Source organism: Siphateles boraxobius, unplaced genomic scaffold (assembly GCF_051911475.1).
Source record: "Siphateles boraxobius isolate OS27281-9 unplaced genomic scaffold, OSU_SipBor_1 74, whole genome shotgun sequence".
Classification (NCBI taxonomy): Eukaryota; Metazoa; Chordata; class Actinopteri; order Cypriniformes; family Leuciscidae; genus Siphateles; species Siphateles boraxobius.
The window spans coordinates 421,332-447,500 of NW_027509202.1; the positions used below are offsets into that span (position 1 = coordinate 421,332).

General features: G+C 37.7%; 1 protein-coding gene across 1 annotated transcript in view; it reads right to left on the minus strand.

Moving 5' to 3' along the window:
• Positions 1-26,169, minus strand: part of slc12a2l (solute carrier family 12 member 2-like) — a 38,961-nt gene that overhangs the window by 6,299 nt on the left and 6,493 nt on the right. The window contains exons 2-24 of the mRNA XM_077217544.1: positions 25,752-25,874; positions 21,964-22,039; positions 21,270-21,365; positions 19,960-20,099; positions 19,692-19,802; positions 19,505-19,613; positions 18,565-18,692; positions 16,378-16,462; positions 15,300-15,451; positions 11,457-11,564; positions 10,835-10,958; positions 10,165-10,266; positions 9,719-9,874; positions 8,568-8,667; positions 7,842-7,953; positions 6,240-6,380; positions 4,553-4,659; positions 3,488-3,561; positions 3,269-3,409; positions 2,323-2,445; positions 1,598-1,709; positions 1,027-1,113; positions 40-175 (exon numbers count right to left, since the gene is read on the minus strand). Of these exons, the coding sequence (XP_077073659.1) occupies positions 40-175; positions 1,027-1,113; positions 1,598-1,709; positions 2,323-2,445; positions 3,269-3,409; positions 3,488-3,561; positions 4,553-4,659; positions 6,240-6,380; positions 7,842-7,953; positions 8,568-8,667; positions 9,719-9,874; positions 10,165-10,266; positions 10,835-10,958; positions 11,457-11,564; positions 15,300-15,451; positions 16,378-16,462; positions 18,565-18,692; positions 19,505-19,613; positions 19,692-19,802; positions 19,960-20,099; positions 21,270-21,365; positions 21,964-22,039; positions 25,752-25,874 (2,643 nt within the window). The remainder of the gene's footprint in view (positions 1-39; positions 176-1,026; positions 1,114-1,597; positions 1,710-2,322; positions 2,446-3,268; positions 3,410-3,487; positions 3,562-4,552; positions 4,660-6,239; positions 6,381-7,841; positions 7,954-8,567; positions 8,668-9,718; positions 9,875-10,164; positions 10,267-10,834; positions 10,959-11,456; positions 11,565-15,299; positions 15,452-16,377; positions 16,463-18,564; positions 18,693-19,504; positions 19,614-19,691; positions 19,803-19,959; positions 20,100-21,269; positions 21,366-21,963; positions 22,040-25,751; positions 25,875-26,169) is intronic.

The following is a 26,169-nucleotide window of genomic DNA, read 5'->3' on the forward strand; positions in this document are numbered from 1 at the left end:
GACCCGACTCAGTGTGAACTCGGCTTCAGTGAACCTGACCTTGGCCCTGTAGAGCTCCAGCTCATTATCTGTGATCCTCCACGGCTCTTCAGTCTTCAGTTTCTCAGCGGCTTCTTGCTCCATGTCGTCTTCCCTCAGTCTGTACGGCTCAATCATCTCCTGAAACACCGCCTTACTGAGAACACAATCACACAGTTTCTGAAGGATCCCGGTGCAAAACACACTCATCACCAGTGTTGGGGAAACGCATTACAAGTAACTTGAGTTACGTAATCAGATTACTTTTCCAAGTAACTAGTAGAGTAATGCATTACTTTTCAAAATTTACAACAAAATCTCCGTTACTTTTTTAAATAAGTAACGCAAGTTGCTTTGTTTTCCCATGTATTGACTGACAGCTCTCTTGTCCCAATGTTGAAACCAATGGTAAATGGACTGCATTTATATAGCGCTTTCACAGACCCAATGGCCACCAAACTGTTTTACATATTTTGCCTCACATTCGCCCACTCGTCTCACTCACACAAAAATGATTCAGTATCCCTCAAAATAGCATAAAAAATTCAGTCAAATGCTAAATCAACTATGCAAACCTCCAATAATTAAATGCTACATAAAACAAATATTTTTCTGCATTTAATCTCACTTTATCGACCAATGTACTTTATATTGACTACTAAAAATGACTTTATATTTTTAGTTTTTATTGGTCAAGTCTTGAAAGTTGAAAGGTTTGTCTGTACTCTACTGTACATGCGTGAATATGCAATTCCTTCAGTCTGAGGCTTATTATTTCAATTTAAGTCTGAAAAGGTCTTTACATTTGCCCAAAAATAGCATTTTTTTGTTATAAAATGTCCAGACCAGGTGAGAAAAAGTAACGCAAAAATAATGTAAAGCATTACTTTTCTTAAAAAGTAAAGTATTTGTCACTTTTTAAGGGAGTAACGCAATATTGTAATGCATTTCTTTTCAAAGTAAGTTTCCCCAACACTGCTCATTACTGGCCAACGGATCTAAACTTACTTGTGCTTCTTTGGCTTGATGTTGATGTCTCCAATAACAGTGATGTCAGAGAAATCAATCCTGAACTTACTGAGCAACGCCGCCATTCTGTGCCAGAGCAAAAGCTTTAGTCGTTTTCACTCAATGCATACACAGCAAAAGTTTGATTTTTACTCAATATTCTTGTCTTCCAGCACAATATAAATCAATATACATTTACTGGAGAAGAAAAATCACTGAATATGTTAAGTCATGTTTTCTGAGTCAAAATGAAGTGAGTTTGTATTTAAAACCAGAACTAACATCTGCAGTGCTGATGTGTTGAGAAAAATAAACTTAATTGAAAGTGAAGGGTTAGTGTTACTAGTGCATTATCTGATTATCTACAATTTAAAACAGTTTTATTTGATAAACTACCAGTCAAAAGTTTGGACACACTAACTGAATGATCTCCTGATGAGGCTTTAGTTTAAACGATTAAAACTACTTCTGTAGATAAATATAAACTTTTTAAAATAAAATAACTTGTACACACACAAAGCAAAAGGAACAAAATGCATTCAACACCTGTAGAAGTGTCAGTAATACTCACGCTCTGCGGTCGTGGTCGATCCGGTTTATCTTTCCTCCGATGAACACGCGGATCTTGCAGTCACGCCATTTCTTTTTGTTGGTTAGCAAATACGGTATCAAAAGAGTCAAGCCTACGACAGTGAGGTGTTAATAACTTATTAAAGTGACAAACTCACAGGATATAATGAAGGCAAAGAATACAGTCAAACCGAAACTCATTCAGACACTTCAACATTTCTCACATTATCTCAGTTTATTCGCTATAGTTGGTAATAAAATCTGACCAGAACTCAGTTGATATTTGACTGGTTTTGTCCGTCCTTCTGTTAGACTCTCACACATGAATTATGTTGAATATCTGTCAGCTGTTAAATTTAACTACACAATTAGATAATACCAGTTTAGCTCAACCAGTTACCAAGCAATGCTTCATGTTGTTCAGTCTGTGGTGTAAAAAGCTGCATTAGTTATTAAAGAAAAAACACTTCAGCAAAACATGATCAGCTCAAAGTGTCTGAATAACTATTAAAGTCCCATATTTTACTGGTAGTCGCTGTATGAAGAATTATTGGGTATAATATGTCACAGTTTACTTTATTTTGCTCTCCTCACTTACATAACTTAACTATAGTGTCCTGCACACACTAGTAAAAAAATATCAAAAATGATATCTTGGTTCTGAATAATTTTTAGTTTGACTGTACATTCAATCAAAAGTCCATTAAAATTGAAATATCACTCGACCTCCGTCATCGAACAGCCACCAAACATCAATGGTCCCTTTGCTCTGTTTCTTCTGGAACTGCTGACTGGCGTTGAGCAGCTTCTCGTCCGCAGAACTGAGCGGCAGCCGAAGCTTCCGAGTGTCTGACGTCAAACATGAGGCGTAAGAGGAGAGAAGTTCACCAGATGCAGAGACAGAGAGAATAACATTCATCGTGAATATGTTAAGCGAACGTTCCATTGTATCATTCTTCAAACATTATGGAATGTTCATTTTGAATGTTCTCTGAACGTTCTGAAACAAGTTGTAACATTTGTAACGTTGTATAGTATGCATAATGTTTTTGTGCAAACGTATTAAAGACCAGAAAATCTTGAATGAACGTTTTATTAAAGTCCCCCTGTAGTCAATCTTTTTTTTTACTTGAAATTTTTTTTAATGCCTTAAAATATCTTGAATGTAACTCGACACCCTTGCCTCATTTAGTATGCGTGGTTCTATGAATATGCAAATGAGCCCCGCCTCCACTCACTCACTCACTCAGATCCACTGGTTGACGATCACACGTTGATCTGATTGGTTACAAGGTAGTTTGTGACGTCAGAAACACCAGCGATTTCAAAGCGTGTTTTTGAGACTGTCTTTGGTTCACTGCAGTTTTAAGCAGAAAATACTCAGCAATGCTGTCGACTTATGAATTTACACATGCTTTGTCTTAAAGCATATTAAAAACACCACATAGACACATAAACAACATTAAAAGCTGGATTTACACCACAGGGGGACTTTAACGTTACTTCCAACGCTTGTTTCATAACTTTGAGAGAACCTTGCCAGAACGTTCCCGGTTAGCCTTTGCATCAGACATTCTGAAGATACAAAACATTCTTCTGAGATTCATAAACTGAAGGACATTCGTAGTGTCAGTTCAGTCTCTATCGCTCATTAAACATCATGACCTCTGACCTCTGAAGATGAGCGGGCTGCTTTGACAGCTGGTTGCTATCGATGATGGTTTCGAGGAATCGCTGTCGAAGTCTCTGATGTTGATGGACACCAGGAGATCCTTCACTCCAGGCGTTTTCTCCTGCGACGACAGAAACTCATCTGGAGAAAGACCAGTGGCGTTACAATCACTGATGGAGAGACTGAGGACGTTTACACTTCAGGAACTGGAAACTCGACCTTGAATGTGAGAGATGTCGAGACCTTCCTTCAGTCTCAAGAGAACCACCCCGAACTGCAGGTCAAACGCATCACTGAGAATATGGGAAACAATAATCAACATTCATAAAAACCTGCTCTAGTAGAGCCCAAAAATAGCATCAAGACTTTGAAAAAGGGCAATACATGGAATCTTTAAATGGTTGTAATTCATGAATGCTTTGGAATACTTGCTTCTTTCTAAAGAAGACACTTAGATTATTGCAGCATAGAAAGTGTAAAAATGTATACAGTGCTTAGCATAAGTGAACACACGCATGCTAAAGGTGACTAAAAAGAGGAATAAAAAATCATCTTTTGGAAATTGATCTTAATGCCTTAATTTAAAAAATGAGGAAAAATCCAACATTTAAGGACACCAATTTTCTTTGTGAATGAATAATGTGTCGTAAATAAATAAATGTAGTAAATTGGTGTCCTTAAAGGTCGGATTTTTCCTCATTTTTTAAATTAAGGCATTAAGATCAATTTCCAAAAGATGATTTTTTATTCCTCTTTTTAGTCACCATTAGCATGGGTGTGTTCACTTATGCTAAGCACTTTATATGTGTACGTTAACAGTAAAGCAAATGCACTGAACTAAACAAAAGATATATTTTAACAAAATAATTTGGCCTCTAAAAAAAATGCTGTATGTCTAACCAATTGTGTTCCAAACTTTAAGTTGATGTCACAAAAGTTTTGCCACTAAACGGTTTTAATAAAAGTACCATTTCCATTTTTTCACAGGATGAATTTTAAATATGTGCAATGCAAAAAAAGTGAATAAAATAGAGTTAAGGTCCTTGCACACCCGAAATTTGTGTCCGAAATTTTCCAACGTTAAAAAATAAATACGACCACACGTTTTGTTAAACACGTCTACACACTGCCGCTGAAACTTTTGGATCGGGTCCGATTTTCTGCGTTTGTGTTTTGACAATTCAGAGCCATCGAATGACGGAGACGAAAAAACGCATACGAAAATTTGGGAGTCGTGTGCAAGGGCCTTTAACAGGTTAAAGAGGAAGATAGAATGAGACTCGCTGGATGGTGTTGATGTAGGTTTCCACGTCCTTCATCTCGCCGTCCCTCCAGTTGTTCTTAAAGCCAAATACTAGTGTGTTCGGTTTCAGCCGACCCAATCCAGCGGTCTGTCAATCAAACGACATCAGTTTCACTCTTACACTCAACTTACATCGGTGTAGAAACTATCTTCAGTCTGTAATTGTTTGTGAAATTTACTAGAAATATCTAAGAAAACGGCAAGAAGTCCATTCAATTACGTGAAGTTTCTTAGTAGAAAAATTGAAACAGTATTTTCATGTAAAATAAACTCCAGTAAACTTTATTTACACCTTCAAAAAATAGTTTTTACACTGCAAAAATGATTACAGTATTTAGTATTTCTGCCTTATTTTCCAGCACAAATATCTAAACATTCTGAAATCAAGATACATTTACTGGAGAAGCAACATTACTGAAGATATTAAGAACAATGAACAATGTATCAAAATGAAATGAGAACAAATATCTGCCAATGGTGTCAGAAAGAAAATCTTAACTCAAAGGGAAAACAAGATTATTTTTCTCACTCCATTAGCAGATTTAATCCTCTGGGGTCCTTCATTTAACAGTCACAGTCAGGACCTTCGGGTCCAAATGGATACGGAGGGCAGGATTAATATATATAAAAAAAAATCATATATTTTTTTTAACTTGTTTTATAATATACATTTATAATGTTTTTTCTTTTCTTTTTTGGTGTTTTGAGATAATTTTATGATTTATAATTAATATTTATGCAATAATTAGGACCCATTTTTTCCCTATTGAATATAATAGAATTTTTTTAATATATATATATATATAATTATTTTTATTTTATTTTATTAAAGCTGTATTTCCTTTTAGAGTCAAGCCTAGGCCTCATGAAAGCAATTTTTGAAATGAGATGGATGCCATCTGGTGGACACACTGAGCATTTTTATCACGCAATAGCACATTTTTACCACTAATGGATTTACAGCTCTCTGTAGAAAGGCTTGCGGATTCTAGTGATTTTTGCACACATTTCCCAAAATTAGCTTTCATTTGTGTGTGTGTGTGTCTGTTTTGCACTCTTGATGTTTTAGAGATTCACCCCTTCACTGTTGAGTGCTTTTTTTCTGGATCGTGGCTGATTTGTTGATTGTACGCACAAAAAAACTCTGTATTGTCACATTTTTGCCAATTTCCCATTCATTTCCTATGGGGGTCCATTTGGACCCGAAGGTCCTGAGTGTGACTATTTTTTTACAACCACTTAGACTATTCAAATCCTGTCACCATTTTTTTGGGGTGTTCAGATACCAAGTACCAACAAAGTCACAAAATTTCGGACCATTCCGATGAAGCTATGATTTTTTACATTTTTTTATTTAAATGCTTCGGGTCCAATTGGACCGAAGGACCCATAAATTTGCTTAATTTTTATGCAGTTTTCATTAGATAAGACTTAATATCTTCAGTCATTTTGCTTCTCCAGGAAATGTATCTTGATTTAAGAATGTTTAGATATTAGTGCTGGAAAACGAGACAGAAACACTGAGAAAGAACATCATTATTGCAGCTCGGGAGCGTTTTAAACGGGTTCTGTGTGAAGCCGTCTCTCAGGTTAGACTGATTCACTTCACTACATAAGCTCTTTATCAAAAATAACATAATCTGTCATATTTTCCAGGTGCGTTCTGACCTGTAGGAGATACTGGGCTCCTTGTCTGAGATCATCAGCAAACACAGGAGTGTAGAAAGCTTTGATTCGGGCCTTCAGGAGCCAGCGCTGATAGCGGACCTGCTCGTTCATCATCTCCTTATAGTTCGGCCGCCGGTATCCCTGCAGGAAAAGGACAGAACAACCGCAGCTTTGGTTGAGAAAACTGCAAAAACTGAGAAAATACACAGAAAAAAAACTTGTTTTCCAGTACAAGACCCTTTTAACTCGCATTTACAGCTCACACTCAGCCGTTTCAGAAACGAGGGAGAGTCGGATCCAAATGCAAATGTTTATTAACAAGCATGAGCTAAAAAGTAAATCCAGACACAGGGAAAGAACAAAAACAGATAACCAGAGGATAACTAGGAACAGGCGAGGGTAATCAATCACTGTGGCAACAAATGAGGGTAACCATAGAAACAAAGTAAAACAGGAACTAAACACAGGATGTGAACACTTGGAATGATAGGAAAAGAAAATACACTTCAAATTAAAAATCCAATAGCAAAAACAAAAAACACAAACGCAGTAGTAATTTTGTTCAATTTTGTTTTTTTTACTTAAAATTTTGTATTTGAATAAATTTTATGGTAATATTTATGCAATAATTATGATCTATTGGTTTCCATAAAAAAAATCTAAATAAATTTTTTTTTGTCAATTAACCCCTTCATTGCGGTGTGCTTATTTCTGCATCATGTCTGATTTGTTGATCGTACCCCCAAAATTCTCTCTGTTTTTTTTTTCTTATTCATATCTATGGTGGTCAGTTTTGATTGTGAGGAGTTCAAGTGTGACAACTTTTTTAAGGACCATTTTAAGACCTTTGAATCATTTCCAGGATTTTTTTCTGTGTTCACACTGCAAGTGCTACAAAAATCACTGATAAAGTAAAACACTTTAAAAAAAACAACATGTAAAATTTGAACGAAAAACACTAGAGGGTTAAATCAAGTATAAATACATTCACTTGAGAAGCAAAATAACTTACATTAGGTCTTGTATACTAAAAAACTTAACACACTCTAAAAAATGCTGAGTTGTTTTAACCCAATTTTGGGTAAAATATGGACTAACTCAAACATTGGGTTAAAAATGTAATTAAAAAAATGTAACCCAATGGCTGGCTTCGTCCATATTTGACCCAAATTTGGGTTAAAACAACCCCCCCTTTTTTTTAGAGTGCAAAGATAAGTGAGTTTATGCAAAAAAAACAACAACACAAGAACAGATATCTGCCAATGGGGTCAGAATTCCTTCCGAGTTAAGATTATTTTGTTAACACTTTACAATAAGGGTGTCGTTTATTTAGCCCACATGGAATACTTTAACAGCATCCAGTGCATGTTAATTTCAGCATTTAATACATTTTTTAAGGTCAAAAGTATCAGTTCATGTAGTTAATGCACTGTGAACTAACACGAGCATGAATATAATATCGCTTCTCCAGTAAATGTATCTTGATTTAAGAATGTTTAGATATTAGTGCAGGAAAACGAAACAGAAACACTGAGGAAGAACATCATGTTTTGCAGTTTCATATGGAAGAACAGATGAAGACTGTATTATAAGGTGACGTACAGTGCGCACGTGTCCGCAGACCATCAAGCCTGAGTTGTTGGTGAACGCGTGTACGAGATACATCAGCGCCGGCCGAGAGTTTGGGTATCCACACATGACGAGACACTGAGGCCTGTGGGAAACATCACAAGTACAGTCACATGATTTTGGTCCAGTGTGTCTACACTCTAAAAAATGCTGTTTTGGTTCAGATATGGACAAACCCAAACTTTGGGTTAAAAATGTGATTTAAAAATGTAACCCAATGGCTGGGTTTGTCCATATTTGACCCAAAGTTGGGTTAAAACAACCAAGCTTTTTTTTAGAGTGTATGTTTTTTTTAACAAATTTGGTCCATATAACTGATATAACGGCCTTGTTTATGGATTGTGATACCGGTTTATGTATAATATAACTAACATTTTAATTTTATTTGGGAAATATCATATACATACTGCAAAATGAATGTTAACTCTACTAAATGGTAGACTTTTTTCAACTGACTTAAAGGTTTTTTACGAGGTTCTCTCTGACTTCAATACAGAACAATAGTAAAGCTGTGAAGACATCTCAGCTGTTGAAAAGGATACTTGATGTATGATTGATTTTTTGATACAAAATGCAGAATGCTGATTTACATTTTTTATACATTCAAGTGTTTTGACTCTGTATTCCCCTATTGTTGTTATTGCAAAAAACAAAATAAAATTCTGTAGAGTCCCACATCTGTGTGTTCCTCTGATCCACCTGAAGTTCTTGATGTGATCCTCGACCCCGGTCAGATGCAGAGAGTGTGTGAGTGCTTTATTGTACATCAGCGCTTGGGTCGACGAACCCCAGTTCACATCTGCGGCAGAAAGACACAGTTTAACCTCTGACACGCTCACTTATGATTTTAAAACATAATCTATAACACTAGTACTTTAACTACTCACATTAGTTAACATTTATGCATTTGGAAGATGCTTTTATCCAAAGTGACGCATTAAATTGATCAAAAGTGACAGTAAAGACATTTATAATGTTAGATTCTATTTCAAATAAATTCTGTTCATTTGAACTTGCTATTCATCAAAGAATCCTGAAAATTAAAATGTATCATGGCTTGCACAAAGATATGAACATTGATAATAATCATAAATGTTTCTTGAGCATCAAATCATCATATTATAGTGATTTCTGAAGGATCATGTGACACTGAAGACTGGAGTAATGATGCTGAAAATTCAGCTTTGATCACAGGAATAAATTACACTTTACTATATATTCACATAGAAAACAGCTGATTTACACTGTAATAATATTTCACTATTTTTACTGTATTGGTTATCAGTTAAATGGAGCATTAGTGAGCAGAAGAGATTCTTTCAGAAACATTAATAATCTTAATCATTCCAAGCTTCTTACAATACGTAATCTTAAAGTCCCCCTGTGGTGTAAATCCAGCTTTTAATGTTGTTTATATGTCTATGTGGTGTTTTTAATATGCTTTAAGACGAAGCATGTGTAAATTCATAAGTCGACAGCATTGCTGAGTATTTTCTCCTTAAAACTGCAGTGAACCAAAGACAGTCTCAAAAACACGCTTTGAAATCGCTGGTGTTTCTGACGTCACAAACGACCTTGTAACCAATCAGATCAACGTGTGATCGTCAACCAGTGGATCTCTGAGTGAGTGGAGGCGGGGCTCATTTGCATATTCATAGAACCACGCATACTAAATGAGGCAAGGGTGTTGAGTTTGATCACCAAAATTACATATTTAGACGTTTTTTCCTTGAAATATCTTCAAAGATGAGTTTTAAGGGATAAAATGATCGACTACAGTGGGTCTTTAAACAATATGTTGCATAAAGCGTTGCACATAATCATAGATCCGGAGTGAAAGCAGATCTGACCTGGTTTCTTATAGCTGACGTATATGTAGAGCGCCAGAACGATCCCGTTGGTGAGCAGCGCCGCCCACCAGTTGATCACGAACATCACGGCGCAACACAGCACGGCTCCGGCCAGCGACACCCACTTGTTATAGTATTTAAAACTCGGACGCCAGCCTGTCCAGATGAGAATCAGCATGATCAACTCCATCGATGATGTTTTACACACTGGCTGAACCCGAATTCAGACCCTATACCCTCAAACAGGGCATTATTAGGGCAATTTGTAGTGGAAACCATAGTGGACGTTATTGAGTGCACTCATTCAATCCCACAATGCACTGGAATTCAATTCACTCACTCGTTTTCATTCACTCTTTAAAGTGAACAGTATTAGTGGACTAGCGTAGGGAGTAGTGAACGAGGGTTTAGGGGAGGATTTGGGATTCAGAGATAATGACACTTGCCTGGAGAGTTCGCCAGCGACGCGTGGAAAACAGAGAAGTTTATCAGTGCGTACGAGGCCAGGAAGAAGTTGGAAATGATGGGAGCGATGATGTTTAACTCCGCTGAAACACCAACACACGTGATTTTAGACACACAGACGCTGTCGTTGACATACAGTCAAACTAAAACTTATTCAGACTCCTTCAACATTTCTCCCATTATCTCAGTTTATTCGCTATAGTTGGTAATAAAATCTGACCAGAACTCAGTTGATATTTGACTGGTTTTGTCCGTCCTTCTGTTAGACTCTCACACATGAATTATGTTGAATATCTGTCAGCTGTTAAATTTAACTACACAATTAGATAATACCAGTTTAGCTCAACCAATCACCAAGCAATGCTTCATGTTGTTCAGTCTGTGGTGTAAAAAGCTGCATTAGTTATTAAAGAAAAAACACTTCAGCAAAACATGATCAGCTCAAAGTGTCTGAATAACTATTAAAGTCCCATATTTTACTGGTAGTCGCTGTATGAAGAATTATTGGGTATAATATGTCACAGTTTACTTTATTTTGCTCTCCTCACTTACAGAAATGAACTATAGTGTCCTGCACACACTAGTAAAAAAATACCAAAAATGATATCTGGTGTCTGAATAATGTGTGGTTTGACTGTAAGAGTAGTTTACCGATGAGAATGAAGGCCAGGCCGATGATGAAGGTGAGGACGTAAGCGCGCAGAGGCTCTTTGTTCTTTCCGTATCCTTTAGCAAACACATGTAATCCAGGGTAGATTTTATCCTTACACAAGGCCTGCAGACACACACACACACACAGACACACACACACACCGATAAAAGACAGAAAATGCATCATCATTTACTGTATGCATTTGGCAGATGCTTTTAACCAGTGGCTTACTTTGCATTCAAGCTTTTAAACATTTTTTTCACTTCATTTTTATCCTTACGAGAGCGTTTACATCAAACAAAATGCCTCATTCGCTGCTGTATCTGATGATTTTGCAATAAATTACCCAAAAGCCATTTGTCATTGTGCAAAATCAGAAAGCACAAGCTTTTGTATTGAAACCCTTAAAATAACAGTAGAAGATGAGAAGATAGTGAGATTACGAGTGTTAAGAAGTCGGACAGTCGAGTATACGTACAAGACCTAATGCAAGTTATTTTGTTTCTCAAATCATGCAAGACGTTTTAGATATTTGGACTGGAAACAAGACAAAAATACTAAGCATGTTGTGTGGACATGATGGCCTCAGCATCTCAAACACAGGAGGATGTGAACTCTGACCTGGAAGACTTTAGGAGCGCTGACCAGAGACGCCAGCGCCGACGAGAGCGTAGCGGAGAAGATCCCAGCGGTGATGAGCGGCCCGAACCCAGACACCAAACTCATCACCTGACAGAACCACACACACATCAGTAACATCACAGAACCACACACACACACACACACATCAGTAACATCACAGAACCACACACACATCAGCAACATCACAGAACCACACACACATCAGTAACATCACAGAACCACACACACACACATCAGTAACATCACAGAACCACACACACATCAGTAACATCACAGAACCACACACACATCATTAACATGACAGAACCACACACACACACATCAGTAACATCACAGAACCACACACACACACATCAGTAACATCACAGAACCACACACACACACACATCAGTAACATCACAGAACCACACACACATCAGTAACATCACAGAACCACACACACACACATCAGTAACATCACAGAACCACACACACATCAGTAACATCACAGAACCACACACACACACACATCAGTAACATCACAGAACCACACACACATCAGTAACATCACAGAACCACACACACACACATCAGTAACATCACAGAACCACACACACACACACATCAGTAACATCACAGAACCACACACACATCAGCAACATCACAGAACCACACACACATCAGTAACATCACAGAACCACACACACACACATCAGTAACATCACAGAACCACACACACACACATCAGTAACATCACAGAACCACACACACATCAGTAACATCACAGAACCACACACACAACATTAACATGACAGAACCACACACACAACATTAACATCACAGAACCACACACACAACATTAACATCACAGAACCACACACACAACATTAACATGACAGAACCACACACACAACATTAACATCACAGAACCACACACACACACATCAGTAACATCACAGAACCACACACACATCAGTAACATCACAGAACCACACACACAACATTAACATGACAGAACCACACACACATCAGTAACATCACAGAACCACACACACACACACATCAGTAACATCACAGAACCACACACACATCAGTAACATCACAGAACCACACACACATCAGTAACATCACAGAACCACACACACAACATTAACATGACAGAACCACACACACATCAGTAACATCACAGAACCACACACACACACATCAGTAACATCACAGAACCACACACACAACATTAACATGACAGAACCACACACACATCAGTAACATCACAGAACCACACACACATCAGTAACATCACAGAACCACACACACACACATCAGTAACATCACAGAACCACACACACACACATCAGTAACATCACAGAACCACACACACAACATTAACATGACAGAACCACACACACATCAGTAACATCACAGAACCACACACACATCAGTAACATCACAGAACCACACACACAACATTAACATGACAGACACAACATTAACATGACAGAACCACACACACAACATTAACATGACAGAACCACACACACAACATTAACATGACAGAACCACACACACAACACTAACATGACAGAACCACACACACAGAACCACACACACAACATTAACATGACAGAACCACACACACAACATTAACATGACAGAACCACACACACAACATTAACATGACAGACACAACATTAACATGACAGAACCACACACACAACATTAACATGACAGAACCACACACACAACATTAACATGACAGAACCACACACACAACACTAACATGACAGAACCACACACACATCAGTAACATCGCAGAACCACACACACAACATTAACATGACAGAACCACACACACAACACTAACATGACAGAACCACACACACAACATTAACATGACAGAACCACACACACAACACTAACATGACAGAACCACACACACATCAGTAACATCACAGAACCACACACACAACATTAACATGACAGAACCACACACACAACATTAACATGACAGAACCACACACACATCAGTAACATCACAGAACCACACACACAACATTAACATGACAGAACCACACACACAACACTAACATGACAGAACCACACACACAACATTAACATCACAGAACCACACACACAACATTAACATGACAGAACCACACACACACATCAGTAACATCACAGAACCACACACACAACATTAACATCACAGAACCACACACACATCAGTAACATGACAGAACCACACACACAACATTAACATGACAGAACCACACACACATCATTAACATGACAGAACCACACACACATCATTAACATGACAGAACCACACACACATCAGTAACATCACAGAACCACACACACATCAGTAACATCACAGAACCACACACACAACATTAACATCACAGAACCACACACACATCATTAACATGACAGAACCACACACACATCAGTAACATCACAGAACCACACACACATCAGTAACATCACAGAACCACACACACAACATTAACATCACAGAACCACACACACAACATTAACATGACAGAACCACACACACAACATTAAAATGACAGAACCACACACACAACATTAACATGACAGAACCACACACACATCAGTAACATGACAGAACCACACACACAACATTAACATGACAGAACCACACACACATCATTAACATGACAGAACCACACACACATCAGTAACATCACAGAACCACACACACATCAGTAACATCACAGAACCACACACACAACATTAACATCACAGAACCACACACACAACATTAACATGACAGAACCACACACACAACATTAAAATGACAGAACCACACACACATCAGTAACATCACAGAACCACACACACATCAGTAACATCACAGAACCACACACACAACATTAACATCACAGAACCACACACACAACATTAACATGACAGAACCACACACACAACATTAAAATGACAGAACCACACACACAACATTAACATGACAGAACCACACACACATCAGTAACATGACAGAACCACACACACAACATTAACATCACAGAACCACACACACAACATTAACATGACAGAACCACACACACATCAGTAACATCACAGAACCACACACACAACATTAACATGACAGAACCACACACACAACATTAACATGACATTCATCACAGTGAGCTCAACAAGTTTATTTCAGAAGAGACTTCTTTCAAAAACATTAACTATCTTAAAGTCCCCCTGTGGTGAAAATCCAGCTTTTAATGTTGTTTATATGTCTATGTGGTGTTTTTAATATGCTTTAACACAAAGCATGTGTAAATTCATAAGTCGACAGCATTGCTGAGTATTTTCTCCTTAAAACTGCAGTGAACCAAAGACAGTCTCAAAAACACGCTTTGAAATCGCTGGTGTTTCTGACGTCACAAACTACCTTGTAACCAATCAGATCAACGTGTGATCGTCAACCAGTGGATCTCTGAGTGAGTGGAGGCGGGGCTCATTTGCATATTCATATAACCACGCATACTAAATGAGGCTAGGGAGTGGAGTTACATTCAAGATATTTTAAGGCATGACAAAAAGAAATTCAAGGAAAAAAACGGTTTAAATATGTAATTTTGGAGATCAAAGAGAAGTTTTAAAAGATAAAATGATTAACTACAGGGGGACTTTAATTATTCCAGTCTTTTGACTAGTTAGGTATGCATTCTAATATAACTATGATAACTATATAAGCACATCTTATGCGTGTGTTTGGTGTCACACACACACACACACAAACAACACACACACACACACACACACACACACACACACACACACACACACACACACACAGACACACACCTGGAAGTCGTTCTGAAGCCCGTACTTGCAGCCTCCCTCTCTGCAGATGGAGAAGTCGAATCCCAGCGAGCAAGAAGCATCGGTGCAGTTCTCCAGCGAGCCCACGATTGTGTCGTTATCATCGCCTGTGGCTTCGCGCACGATACACGAGCCTGAAAATACAGCAAACGCACAACTCTGATCCGAGACTCGAGACGACAAGTTCAAATTTATTTGTATAGTACATTTAAAAACAACCACAGTTGACCAAAGCGCTTAGCAATGTTAAACACAGTAGAGAATGACACCAGAACTCAACTGGAAAAGAAAGCGAATACATGGTACGTGGGTCTTAAGCAAAGACTTAAGCCGGTGCACACTGTGCGATTCCAGCCGAGATTTTTGCCGTCTGAGACCAACTTTGCAAATCCTAAGAATTCTCTGATCCTAGGCTAAAATCGGAATAAAATTTGACTTCAGACGAAATTCTGGCGTGTCGAAGATTTGACTCAGTCCTGCAGTGATTCTCCAACAAGTTCGTTTTTCAAGACTAGCCGTGACCAAAATTAACGTTAGAGATTTCTTTGTAGCCATAATTTCAATCCTGTAATGCAGATCACTGAACGAACGTGTCACTGATTGATGATGCAAAACTGTAAAACTGATTGATGATAAAAACGGACAAGTTTTCTTGTGTGCGTCTGTCTTTAACGCGTCTTCACTGTCGTAGCCTACAGTCTAACATTAATGACAAACTGAGATCTGTGATGATCATGTTTGTACAGTCTGACAAGCAACAATCGTAAAGGACTATTATAAATCACACAGTGATCACCCGGCTTTAAAAATGTCAGCAGTCCGAGCTCTTCTTACTATTCCAGAGATGAGGACCAGCCACTGAAGACTCGAGCACCTTTATTTTTTAAGTCTGATCTCAGAACATCGAGGAACATCTGATCGGACAACCTCAGTGCTCTGACAGGAGTGTGGACGTGTAAAAGCTCTGATAAATAAGGCGGCGCCAACCCATTCAAAATCTTAAAAACAAGCAATCAGTTTTTAAAATATTATCTTCAGACAGTCAAAAGAAGAACATTACCGTTTGAGAAGGCGACAGCGATGTAAACCACTCCGGTTATGAGGATCGCCAGGAGAGTTCCTTTGGGAATCGCTGACTGCGGATCCTAGAGACAGGCAGATGTTACAAACATCATCTCTTATGAAATCGGATGACAAAAATCCACAGAATCTCAAATATAATCTGTGAGACGAGTGATGCACTGAAATTTCGGCAACCAAAAATTTAGTTGAAATGCCTGAGATTATTGACCGGAACAGTGCGTTTCCATAACTATTGCAAAATGACGGCGTTTCCATTAACCGATGTTATGTGACTCAAACTTAAGTCATTCCAAAAATATGGCAACGGATGTTGTTAGGTTTACTACATCTCAGACACTGCACTGGCCATTATTATTAATCGAAGGAGATGTATGCATGTTATCCCATCATTAATAACAAGGAAAGACTCTTATATTGAGAGCGGCTCATATGAGGAGTTTCTGGGTGTTTCTCCTCATCCATGCTTCAAGGTCTTTGTTGTGGCATTTCTTTGAGGTTTAGAATCCAGTATTCCTGTAGTTATTTTGTCTTTTATGAATTTAATAAAGAACTCTGTCTCCTATTCTGTCCAAACACACCGCGTCATCTTCTACGCCAGGTTACTGTAAATGCGCAAAGCTGTTCCATTGCAGTTTTGCAATATATTTATTTTTCGAATTGCCTGAAAAACCATCTCATGCGAGCGTAAAAACCTTTTTGCGATAAATGGGAGTTTTTGCGAAATTAACGTGTTTCCATCGGGCGTATTTTCAATTCGCGCAATTTGAAGGGTAATGGAAACGCGGACGTTTTACCCAGCTAACAGTCAAAGTTATGATCAAACGTTCTTCCAGTAACATTAATATAATATGTTACAGGAAGAATTATGTTACTGGATAATATAATATGGTTCAAATATATCTGGTCTTTAATAATGTTCTAAAAATGTTAGAACAAAAACATTATTTCTACATCATTCATGGAAAGAATTCTGTAACATTTCAGTTGGACGTTAACTCTTTTTTTTAATGTTACTAATTTTTTCAGAACTTTCAGAGAACATTCGTTCCCATAATGTTTGAAGAATGGAATGTTCCCTTAACGTTTGCATAACCAAGAAAAAAAAAACATTAAAAAAATGGACATTTTTAATGTCATCCTCATTTATATAGCGCTTTTAACAATGTAGATTGTTTCAAAGCAGCTTTACAGAGATAAACATATAATTTAAGGTAACAGAGATTGGTTTAGTTTTATAGTGGTTCTTGAAAAATGTTTTTTTCCAGCTAAAGTTAGTTTTGATTGATTCACTTCCGTCTAAATGATCATTTGTTATTAAATTAGGGGCCGCTAAGACGACACCGTTCTCTCTAAACAGACTTTAAACGTGAACCTGTGATAGACGCTGATGGCGTTCACATGCGCATTAAGAATTGATTCTATAGTTATGTGCGTTTGAATATATGTGCGCATGTTTGTAATTCCTTACAACCAATGCCTAAACAAACTACTTGTCTTGTCTTTAAATTTTGATGCAGAATTTTATTTTATCTTATCACTTCGGGTAGGTACGCGAACCAAAAAAAAAAAGTGTGTGTAATGTGTGTGACAGAAGAACCGATCATCTCTTCCTCTTTACTAGTTACAGCAGCAAATAAACATGAACATCAGAAGGAATGTTGAAGATACAGAACAACTTCCTGAAATCAATCATGTCTCATGTAATCCATCAATCAGTGTTTCAACCGCGGAAAGACGTCAATAAAACGTCAATAAAACAGCTTCAAACTCACATTTACCTCAGAAAAGACATCAGTGTCCATAAACTCGACAGTCAGCTAGAAAAATAACTCTAGAAAGGTGCGTTTGATTCATATATGCACTATATTATACATTCATGATATTTTTACTTTACCTGTAGTCTTCCATATTTAATGCATGTTGGAATAAATTCATAATGAAAACAAGTTATGACAGCCAGCATTTAAATGTTTATATAGCAACAAATTGGAGAAGAAAAAATAAATTTGACATAAAAAAATGCAATTTAAATCAGTTTTTATTTGAGAGTTGGTTATTAAATAAATGTGATTAAATGAACTGTTTGGTTTTGTGTTTTGGCTGAAAACTTTTGGTTTGGTCAATAGTATTTGAGTGCATGGCTTGAGCGAGGATCATCACTCACCGCCAGGTCTCCGGATATATTGGCTCCTGCCAGGATCCCAGTGGCGGCCGGGAAGAAGATGGCAAACACTGAGAAGAAGGTTTCTTCATCCCTGAAGTCTGGACCCATGTTCTCCATCATTATGGCAGCTGAGAGACGGACAAACACAGGAACGACAAAGCTTTGAGTATGAAGAATCAGCATTAACTCAATCTGGGCCTGTTAAAGACCATCAGTGCATCTTATACCTACAACATCTTGAAACATTCTGCATTCATATGGATCATATCTGTCAGTTTGTCACCCTCATAGCGTGCACATGAAAGAAATATGAAGGTGCACGAGAAAAAAACACAATGAGCGATGAAGAGCATGTAGCTCTATATATTAACTATAATACAAAAATACATTCTAAATTAAAGACCTGCTGAAACCAAAATGTAAGTTTTTTAACTTTGAGTATGAATATGATAGCCTTAAGGTTATGAATAAGCTTCCAAAACAATGACAAAATTCGTGTTTAGGAGATGTGAAAGTTTCACTAATGACACTGATTTATGACGTGGATGTATAAAGGCGAGCATACACTGCGATTTTTGACAGATTATTACGGTTTCCAACTGTACGTTGCTTAAGAACGAAATGGCTAGAATTTATTCACACTTTTATTATTGAATCCAATGTATCATCAGCGCTAGGATTCGAGTCTAATGGAGCTGTCAGTCTGTGAGGTAAACTAAACGCTATTGGGTATTTGAAAAGGGGGAGGAGCCAATCAATAAGTCCCGCCTTTGCTTCCTGTTTCAGTGGAAATGACATGAACACATTAAACAAAGCTGCGCGATCCAAGGCACTTCAGTGGGCCTTTAAATATCACTTTTTCATACTGTATAAAAAGCGTAATCAGATTAATGATCATAGATTCATGTCATACTAAAGCAGATGAGCAGAGACGTCCCACCGTTATAACTGAAGAAGCCTTTGGGTTCCTTTGACTCCACAGGGATGAAGGATCCAATGAAGTAGTTGAAAATTGCCGCCACAAGAATCACCAATAACACAATCTGGGCCTGTCAAAGATAATCAATAAATCATGAGAATAATAACTACAAGAAGAGAAATCTGAATCCGTATGGGAATGTACTGACCTTCGCTTCCCACTCCATTCCAGCGATGGAGATTCCCAGCAGTAAAATAACCGTGAGCGTTCCCACGATCCTGATGTCATTGATCTCATCGGTCATCAGAGCGTCTATACTCTGACAAACACAGTTTACATCATAACACTTTAGAAGAACGAATCTATATGGGTCATATATGTCAGTCTGAAGGCATGCACATTTAAAAAAATAATGAAAACTCATGTTTACTCATCTTCATCATGTATTCATCCAAGGCTTTTGCGTTCATACTCACATCCAGAAGTTCAACGACAGTTTCTGCGAAACCCACGACGTACATGGCCACAGCGACGGCATTGGCAAAGGCGAAAATCAGGCCGATGGATCCTCCGAACTCGGGACCCAAACTCCTGGAGATCAGGTAATACGCCCCCCCTACAGACATTCACATTCACTTCAGAGGAAATCATGACTCAAACATACAGAAGTGGAACGGGAACAGAACATCAGCAACAAACCAACATCATTGCAATAAACAACAACAAAAAGATGCATACATTCAAATACACAGTAATAATAGCTATTTAGCAATTGTTTATTTTTGCAAAATTTTATTTTTGGAAGAATTTATTTTTGAATTAACCTTTTTTATATTATAATGTCATTATCATAAATCATGTAAATTATATTTAATTTAGTTGGAATTTGTTCATTTATGGAAGAAAAAAAATGTTGCATGAAATGCAAAAAAATATACATATAAATGATCGACTAAAAAAAACAACAACTAAAAGTTTACTATAAATCTTTACATTGTTTTTATTCAAAAATAAACAAATTCTAACTACATATAATATAACTGATATATGATAATTAAATTATAATATAAATGAGTTCACAATAAATTCCATGCAACATTTTTTTTTCTTGTAAAAATAATAAGCAAATTTGTCATCTAATTAGCAAATCATTTGATTGTTTATTACACTGTTAATTAATCTGCAAAAATCATACTAATTTTGACCATTTATTTAAAAACAATTCTCTAGCTATTTGAACTCTTGATATTTTTTTCAAACAAATAATGTTTTAGATATAAATAGAGGTATTGTACACAGGTAAAAGTTGGAGTCAGTCATTTTTTTTAAAGTAATGAATACTTTTATTAATCTAGGACACTTTAAATTGATCAAAAGTGACAGTAAAGACATTTATAATGTTACAAAAGATTATATTTCAAATAAACGCTGTTCTTTTGAACTTTCTATTCATCAAAGAATCCTGAAAAATAAAATGTATCACGGTTTCCACAGAAATATGAACACTGATAATAATCATAAATGTTTCTTGAGCAACAAATCATCATATTATAGTGATTTCTGAAGGATCATGTGACACTGAAGACTGGAGTAATGATGCTGAAAATTCAGCTTTGATCACAGGAATAAATTACACTTTACTATATATTCACATAGAAAACACCTGATTTACATTATAATAATATTTCACTGTTTTTACAGTATTTTTGATCAAATAAATGCCGCCTTGGTGATCATCCCTCAAACATGTTTATGATTATGATTGTAACTGTATGACTGCGTTCACCTCCGCGCACGAAGCCGTTGGTGGCGATGGCTGATGTCGACAGGCCAGTGATGGTCGTCACGACGATGGCCATGAGAACGATGGCACAGGACAGAGCTGAACCAAAACACACACACATTCATAATCTATGATCATACACCGCAAACCAATCCAGGTTAGTTCAGTGAATGTTCTGATCCAATCTGACTTCTGACCTGTAATGCTCCTGAATCATAATCATAATCATAATCATACACTGTTGGTTCGTTGGCCAGAGGAGAACTGAGACTGATTCTGGTTTCTCACAAGAGTTTTTCTCCATTCTGTCCCTGATGGAGTTTTAGTTCCTTCACTGTCGCCTTTGGCTTGTCTTGCTTATTTAGGGACATTAAATTTAATATTCAACAATATTATTGATCTCCTGCATTGACACTATTATACAAGAACTGAACTGAGCTGGACGATGACATCACGGTTTACTCCAGAGCGGCTGTATATATATATATATATATATATATAAATGATCTAAATTAATAACTTTTTTACAACAGAAATGAACATCACTGAACTTACTTAAGCTGGACTGTGACGCTATTTTCTTCTAGAAAAACTTTGTTGCATTATTTTCCTGTTATCTCTGTAAAGCTGCTTTGAAACTCTGTGTGTTGTAAAAAGCGCTGTATAAATGAAGGAGACTGGACTTGAGTCCGCGTACCGATGCCGGCCTGACCCACGATCCACGACATCCGGATGAACAGCATCACTCCCCAGATGTTCAGCATGCATCGTATCTGCACACAATCATCAAAAAAATACAAAAAATCAGTGTTATGCAGGCCAGACATGTAATTAATATGCTTATATAAATTTTTTTTTTAAAATGTGATATCCCAAAATTAGCATACAAAAAGGTGGATCTAAACATACCTACATTATTGGACTGTTAAAAGCGGCAGATTGGAGTCAGACATGAATATTTGTAAAGTAAGTAACCCGGAGAAGTTTGTTTTTCAGGCCAGACAACAACACGTCTGCGCACATGCATATTTAAACGCGAATATCTATAGACTAAACACGTGATACGCATGTGTGTGCCGTCACCGTTTCACAGATTCACGTTTGTGAAGTTTACACAGAGATGATCACGCTTTTAAAAACTTGCACTTGGATCCTGTTTCAGAGTGTGTGTTCTCGAGCTCAAACACTGTTGTGTGTGAATGAACGTCCAGTACACATAAAAAGTGTGTTTTCTGTTAGAACGGTGTGTGTTAGCGGCCGCTAAGTTAATAACTAATGATCTTTACAACGGAAGTGAATCAATCAAAACTAACTTTATCTGGACAATAACTTTATTCTAGATCTGCTGTAAAGCCTAAACAATCTCTGTTACTTTAAAGCTACAATATGTACTTTTTTTCTGCCGCTAGGGGTCGCTAACCTCTTACAATAACAAAGGCGTAGGTTGATGACGCATACGCAGAATTATGGAACTTGTCGTCGTGCTGATGGATCTAATAATGTTTATGGATGAGTGAATACATTAATGTTTTTGACATGACTGTGGTGTGAAGCGGCGCAATCGCTAATGAGAGACAGATCTCAGCGCCACACGCGAGTCTCGCGGATATAAAGGAATACGGACATTTCATTCTACCGAACTAACGTTACCCGCAAGTGCTTTATTACTCACACGGGTCCGTTTATTAGACGAATGAAACTTGTGAGGGACTGCAGCGCTGTTTCACTTGGTCTAACGTTAAACTGTATTTGAGTGTGTTGAAAGTTATAATGTTATTCTATGTGTTAGTTTGTCTGTATGAGACTAGCCATAAGCTAGATCAACGTTAGAATAACATACTGATCATATTCTAACATTTCTTCATGTTGAGCTATATAACATTGATTAGTTTTATGTACATTTGCTCACTGTCTAATAAAGACCATGCAGGAGCGGCGTCTCTGTCGAGTCGAAGTTAGTCGCGGATGCTAGCTCTCGGCATCTCGAAAACTGAGATGCTGATCCTCGTTTTAGTTCTCCTTTTGTCCTAAAGTCTGCTGGCCATGATCCATAATGTTCGAACGAAACAACAACAGCGTGAGGGCGCCGCTAGTTGTAACGCAGTTGTCCACGTCTGTCGCCATGGTTACTATGGCAGTGCGAGCGGAAACCAGGGATAACGCGGATATTACATCATTGACACGCAACAAGTGAACATGGACGAGCCATTGTTTAAAATTGGAATTTCTCTGAAATTAAAAATCTATGGGAACTTTTGGGATATTGTAAGTACACAACTGCAGGAAATATATCACACTGTGAGAGTGATTTTTGGATATTTTATTACAAAAATCTTACATATTGTGCCTTTAATTTCCTATTATTATTATCATAATAACAATAATAATAATAAATTGTATTTGTAATGCACCTTTCTCAGACTCATAGCACTAGGTGTCACAGTTCTGTCACCCGTATCCGTGTCTTCTCTGGGTTTAGTGACAGAGCTGTGACACTCCCGGTTTGTCATGTGTTTGTGTTGGTCTGGTTTATTGTGAGTACATGCCTTGTCTTGTATTCATTGTGCCATGTGATCTCCTGTCAATTGTCTAGCCCCTCCCATCTCATTTCCTGATAATTAATTTAATCTTTCCCACCTGCCTTGTTCGTTACCCTCCTTGTTTGTTCCCTATTTAGTCTCCCTGTGTTTCTAGTCCTGTGCTTGTTCGTTATACGGGTCCTTCTCAAAAAATTAGCATATTGTGATAAAGTTCATTATTTTCCATAATGTAAAGATAAAATTTTTACTTTCATATATTTTAGATTCATTGCACACCAACTGAAATATTTCAGGTCTTTTATTGTTTTAATACTGATGATTTTGGCATACAGCTCATGAAAACCCAAAATTCCTGTCTCAAAAAATTAGCATATCATGAAAAGGGTCTCTAAACGAGCTATTAACCTAATCATCTGAATCAACTAATTAACTCTAAACACCTGCAAAAGATTCCTGAGGCTTTTAAAAACTCCCAGCCTGTTTCATTACTCAAAACCGCAATCATGGGTAAGACTGCCGACCTGACTGCTGTCCAGAAGGCCTTTCATTGACACCCTCAAGCAAGAGGGTAAGACACAGAAAGAAATTTCTGAACAAATAGGCTGTTCCCAGAGTGCTGTATCAAGGCACCTCAGTGGGAAGTCTGTGGGAAGGAAAAAGTGTGGCAAAAAACGCTGCACAACGAGAAGAGGTGACCGGACCCTGAGGAAGATTGTGGAGAAGGACCGATTCCAGACCTTGGGGGACCTGCGGAAGCAGTGGACTGAGTCTGGAGTGGCTTGACCTGGTGAATGCGGCACCTGTAGCCCATTTCCTGCACACGCCTGTGCACGGTGGCTCTGGATGTTTCTACTCTGAGAATAAAACACCACTTACCAGCAGCCGCAGAGTTGAAGAAATCCTCCGGTAGGGCGCGTAGCCGCGCGAAATTAAAAAATGCGCGTGCAGCGTGAGGAATCGTCCCGGATGAGTTCGTCAGGTGACAGGTCATCATGTGGGTCATTTTATTTACGGCTAAATTATTATTCATTAATTTTACTAATAGTTGGATTGGGCAGGCATCCCAAAGGATGCCTTTGGGCGTCCTTTGGGATGATTAATAAATCCCAAATTAAAGGCCCATCCAAAAGGGCCTTTAATTACAAAAAAAGGAGAGGAAATTTTGCCTTGACAAAAGGGCACTTTGGGCACCAAGGGGCAAAAGGGCAGGTGCTCGAGCACCCAAAGCCCCCCCCTCTGCACGTGCCTGCAGGTCGGCAGTCTTACCCATGATTGCGGTTTTGAGTAATGAAACAGGCTGGGAGTTTTTAAAAGACTCAGGAATCTTTTGCAGGTGTTTAGAGTTAATTAGTTGATTCAGATGATTAGGTTAATAGCTCGTTTAAAGACCCTTTTCATGATATGCTAATTTTTTGAGATAGGAATTTGGGGTTTTCATGAGCTGTATGCCAAAATCATCAGTATTAAAACAATAAAAGACCTGAAATATTTCAGTTGGTGTGCAATGAATCTAAAATATATGAAAGTTTAATTTTTATCATTACATTATGGAAAATAATGAACTTTATCAAAATATGCTAATTTTTTTAGAAGGACCTGTGTATTATGTTTCCTAGTGTTCCTGCCGTTAGACCTGCTTATCTGGTTGCCTGCTTTTGTTTTCAGTTTGTACCTGGATTTATTTTCTATTTTTATTAAACCTTCATTCTCTGCTATTGAGTTCTCGCTTTCCTTTTCCACACCAATCCGTGACACTAGGCTACAGCATGTACAGAACAAAATAATCAAACAATCTATATTGTTAAAAGCGATGTATAAATGAAGGAGACTTGAGTCATCATGAACGTTCATCAGTGTGAACGGCTGATCGTTACGCCTGTGGAACGCGGTGTGTGTGTGTGTGTGTGTGTGTGTGTGTGTGTGTGTGTGTGTGAGAGACACTGACCAGGACTCCTTTGATCCAGCCGAACTTCACTGTTCCTCCTTTGGAATCGGACGCTTCTTTGAGCGTGAGGATCTCTGCGGCCGTCAGCTCTTCTCCGCCGGGAAACCCCTCCTCGAACGGCTCCTGCAAACACAACACACATACCAGCACTATATATAAAAAACATTCATTTATTATCATAATGGAGGCACAATATAAGCAGTGCATAACAAACATCAATACAGAGAAACCTGGACAAGAAGTGCAGGAGTAGAATAGGTTACACTTTAATTTAAGGTGTCATTTTTACAGTGTAATTAAATATTTAAGTACTGAGTAATATTAATTAACAACATGTACTTACTATAGGGTTAGGGTAGGATTAGGATTTGGTTGAGGGTTAGTTGCATGTAATTATGCATAATTTACTGTTATAATG